This window comes from Salvelinus namaycush, chromosome 8, assembly GCF_016432855.1.
Source record: "Salvelinus namaycush isolate Seneca chromosome 8, SaNama_1.0, whole genome shotgun sequence".
In the NCBI taxonomy this organism is placed as follows: domain Eukaryota; kingdom Metazoa; phylum Chordata; class Actinopteri; order Salmoniformes; family Salmonidae; genus Salvelinus; species Salvelinus namaycush.
In genome coordinates this window covers 45,892,067-45,896,116 of record NC_052314.1, presented here as the reverse complement: position 1 = coordinate 45,896,116, position 4,050 = coordinate 45,892,067, and the positions used below count along the sequence as shown (strand labels likewise).

General features: G+C 44.0%; 1 protein-coding gene across 1 annotated transcript; it reads right to left on the bottom strand.

Moving 5' to 3' along the window:
* Positions 1-2,405: 2,405 nt before the first annotated feature.
* On the bottom strand, positions 2,406-3,707 carry LOC120051936 (ATP-sensitive inward rectifier potassium channel 12-like). The gene has a single exon (XM_038998818.1). The coding sequence runs from the start codon at positions 3,705-3,707 to the stop codon at positions 2,406-2,408; it is 1,302 nt and encodes a 433-aa protein (XP_038854746.1).
* Between the last annotated feature and the right edge of the window lie 343 nt (positions 3,708-4,050).

The window sequence follows — 4,050 nt, the reverse complement described above, 5'->3', positions numbered from 1 at the left end:
AGTAGAATTAGGTGTGTTAAATTAGGGTTGGACTGAAAACCCACAGGATTTTAGATCTCCAGGAAGAGGGTTGGACAGCCCTGATGTAGGGAATAGGTACCATTTGGGACATAACCATGATCCATCCACTCTATTTCCCACACAGAGTTTTTTTTACTTTGTGGTGACAAGTTTTGCAGTCAGTAATCTATTTCTACAACACATTTCATTCATTTAAATGATGTTACATAATCCCCTCCGTACTGTAATTAGACATTTCTCCAAGTGCTGTCTGTCTGCAAAGAGCCCTTGTGGGAGAACAGGTCGCTAATGTAATCTTCCTTTGTCTCTCTCCATTATTCTATTTCTCACTATTTCCTCTTTTGGGTCTGTTTAGGGATGTCCAATGGTATCTCTTCTTTAAGCAAACTCATGGCCGTGTTCATTGGGGCACTCAACGTTTCAAAACATATGCAATGGTAAACGAACATTTGCGGTTCCTGTTTGTCTGTTTTTATTCTCTTTTGGTGCCTAATTAACATGGCCCATGTCTTGATTGATGTCTCCTCAGCCAATGTGATAACTGGAAGGAGTCCTAATAGTGCAAATTATATACCCATTTTTAGTACTGTACCGTACTTTATCTACGTGATGATTGATTTACTTTACCGGCCAACTTTAATCTCTTCTCTTCTTTTTTTTCCTTCCTCTTTTCTTCCCACTTTTCACTTATTTCCAATGTTTGAAGGTTTTTGGTAAGACTGTCTTTCAGTGGGTCAATACTACAGTTCTATATTATCCGGTCTTTAACCTCAGTCATCCAGCCAACTCCCATTGTAGTATTATCAGCTGAAATGTAGACTAATATACAGCTAAGGCTACTGCTCTTTTGTTAGCCAATCTTTAGCTTTTGGGCAGTGGCTAATGGGTTAATTTGTTTGACTTTCAAGTGTAGCGGAGTGTAGCCCCTTAATGCAGTGCTTTGTTCTATTTGTGCTAGATTTTGGTGCGAGCTAACCTGTAACTGTCAATGTTGCTGCCTGGTCTGCCGTTCAGCTGGGTGCAATAACTGGAGCTGTCTAAATCAATCAGATTCCCTGTTCAAAACAAATAAATTGCTAGAGAGTGATTTAGACAGCAAACATTGTGTTTTGTTCACTTGATAGTGAATTGTGCCCACTAATTGTTTTCTATCTACACTACCATTCAAAAGTTTGGGGTCACTTAGAAATGTCGTTGTTTTTGAAAGAAAAGCAAAAAAAAAATTGCCCATTTAAAATAACATCAAATTGATCAGAAATACAGTGTAGACATTGTTAATGTTGTAATTGATTATTGTAGCTGGAAATGGCAGATTTTTTATTGAATATCTACACAGGCGTACAGAATATAATAGCAAAAGGGTTTTCTAATGATCAATTAGCCTTTTAAAATGATAAACTTGGATTAGCTAACACAACGTGCCATTGGAACACAGGAGTGATGATTGCTGGTAATGGGCCTCTGTATGCCTATGTAGATATTCCATAAAAAATCTGCCGTTTACAGCTACAATAGTCATTTACAACATTAACAATGTCTACACTGTATTTCTGATCAATTTGATGTTATTTTAAAGAACAAGAAATGTGCTTTTCTTTCAAAAACAAGGACATTTCTAAGTGACCCCAAACTTTTGAACGGTAGTGTAGGTTCCCAGTAATATAACAAAAGCTACTTTCATAATATCAATTGTTTACTTTCTAAGTGATTCAATTTGCATAGAAATGCAAAATACACAATGCACATTTATGCATTTAATCACTGTATTCTTCCAATTTGAAGGTTATGTTTCATATATATTTCAAATAGCTAATTAGCTGCAGGCAACATTTATGCAAAGCACCTTTAAAACTACAGGTGTGCATATAGAAAATGTTTAGCTTAACATCAGTAGGTATCCAGTGTTCTATTTCCAACACACTCTCCCTCTTTGACAGACTCTGTAAACTACAATACAGGGCAGTTATAAGAATCCCCTAAAATACCCTCTTGATCTGTTGGAAATACTTCACACACTTTACTAAGAAATCTATATAATTTTTTTTATAGCTAAGATATTATTTCCTAATAGACAATGAATATTGCATTATATAAAGCTCCTACCTCAAACTATCTCATGACCAAAATATTTCAAGTTTTCCTAAAGAGAGAGGGGTCTTTTTATGACCGTTCCTGTTATTCCATGCTATGAGGAAGCAGCACTGCTGTCTCCACTCCTGGCTGTTTCTAGTCTGACTAGAGGGATTTCCTCTTTCCTTATGGCTGTAGCGTGATGCTAACAAGTCATGGTGTTTATATGGCACTTGCATTACTCTGCATGTATTCACATGGAAAACAACCCGCTAGAACTGAGTTACAAGAAAAATATTGTCAAAGGTCTAAGGTCATATCTCTGATTCTCTATGATATGACCTCTGGTCTAGGCCGACGGTGGCCTCCAGTCTCTCTAGCTCTGGCACCCTGTCCATATCCTCCTTCCCCTCCTCATCCTCTTCCTCATCTCGGCTGATAAAAGCCAGCTCATTCTCATAGCAGAAAGAGTTGGCGGTGGGCGTAGGATCCTTGTCCTCGTCCTCCATCTCCGCCATGTCCTTGGCACTGCACTGGGGGGTGGACGGCACCTCAAAGGTTTTGTGGAAGTGAGCGTAATCCACTTTGTACTGGCTCTTCTCCTCGAAGACGACAGGCTCAAAGCGGTGACCCCACAGGATCTCTGAGGACAGGTAGGAGCTGCGAGCTTGCGCTGTCATGGCTGTGGCTTCTACCATCCCTTCAAGTATCACCACTATCTCAAAGTCGGACAACTCTAGGTCCTGCTTGCTGATGCCAAACAGGGGGCTTTCCTCATCAATCTCGTGCACAATGGTGAGCGGGGAGACCAGGAAGATGCGGTCGATGCCCGTGTCATACCCTACGTTGATGTCGATCTGGTCCAGGGGGATGTACTCACCCTCCTCGGTGATGCGAGGCTTGATGAGCTGGGCCCGGACGTGGGCCTCCACCATGTGGCTCTTCCTCAGGTTGCCCACCCTCCACATAAGGCACAGCTTCCCGTCACGCATGGCGATCACTGCATTGTTGCTGAACAGCAGCGTCTCTGCACGCTTCTTAGGCCGCGCCATCTTGGCCAAGATGGCGCCGATCATGAAGGAGTCGATGATGCAACCAAAGATGGACTGGAAGACCACCATGAAGACAGCCGAGGGGCACTCCTCCGTCACGCAGCGGAAGCCATAACCAATGGTGGTCTGGGTCTCCACAGAGAACAGGAAGGCGGCCACGAAGCTGTTGACCTGCAGGACGCAGGGGCTGAAGTTATCGTCTCCACCACCCGGGTTGTCCATATCCCCGTGAAGCAACGCGATGACCCAGAAGGCCAGGCCGAATGCCAGCCAGGACACCACGAACACCAGTGTGAACATCAGGAACATCCAGCGCCAGCGGATGTCCACACACGTGGTGAAGATGTCCGACATGTAGCGCTGCGACTTCTCGTCCATGTGCGAGAAGCGCACATTGCACTGGCCGTTCTTGTTCACGAAGCGACTGCGGCACTTGCGGCGCATCGTGTGGATCTTGCCGTTGCCGAAGCCGTTGCCCATTGTGACAGCAGGCATGGCACCGAGACGCAGGCCTTCTTCCTCCGAGGACACAATGCAGTAGCTGTGTGCCCCGACCACACTCATAACCGAGCCAGACTCAGCTAGTGGGGCACCAGAGAGTCACTGCTCCAACTCAACAGAGAGTGGTAGTCGAGATGCGGGAAATAGCACTGGGGATCACAGGAAATGGCTACAGGCAGCTCCCCCCTTCTGCCAAAACAGATCTCTGTCCAAGTGGGCCAAATGGGTCCTAGACACACCCTTCCTGACCTGAGGAGAGGAGAGAAGCCAGAGGTTAGTCTACTACACACAGGATCCTGATATTATCTACTGTTTGTATGATAAAAAATGAAACAATTGAAATATCTAAAACATTGATGTGTATTCTTTATGCACGCAGGCCATGTTAAACAACACCTCTCCCATT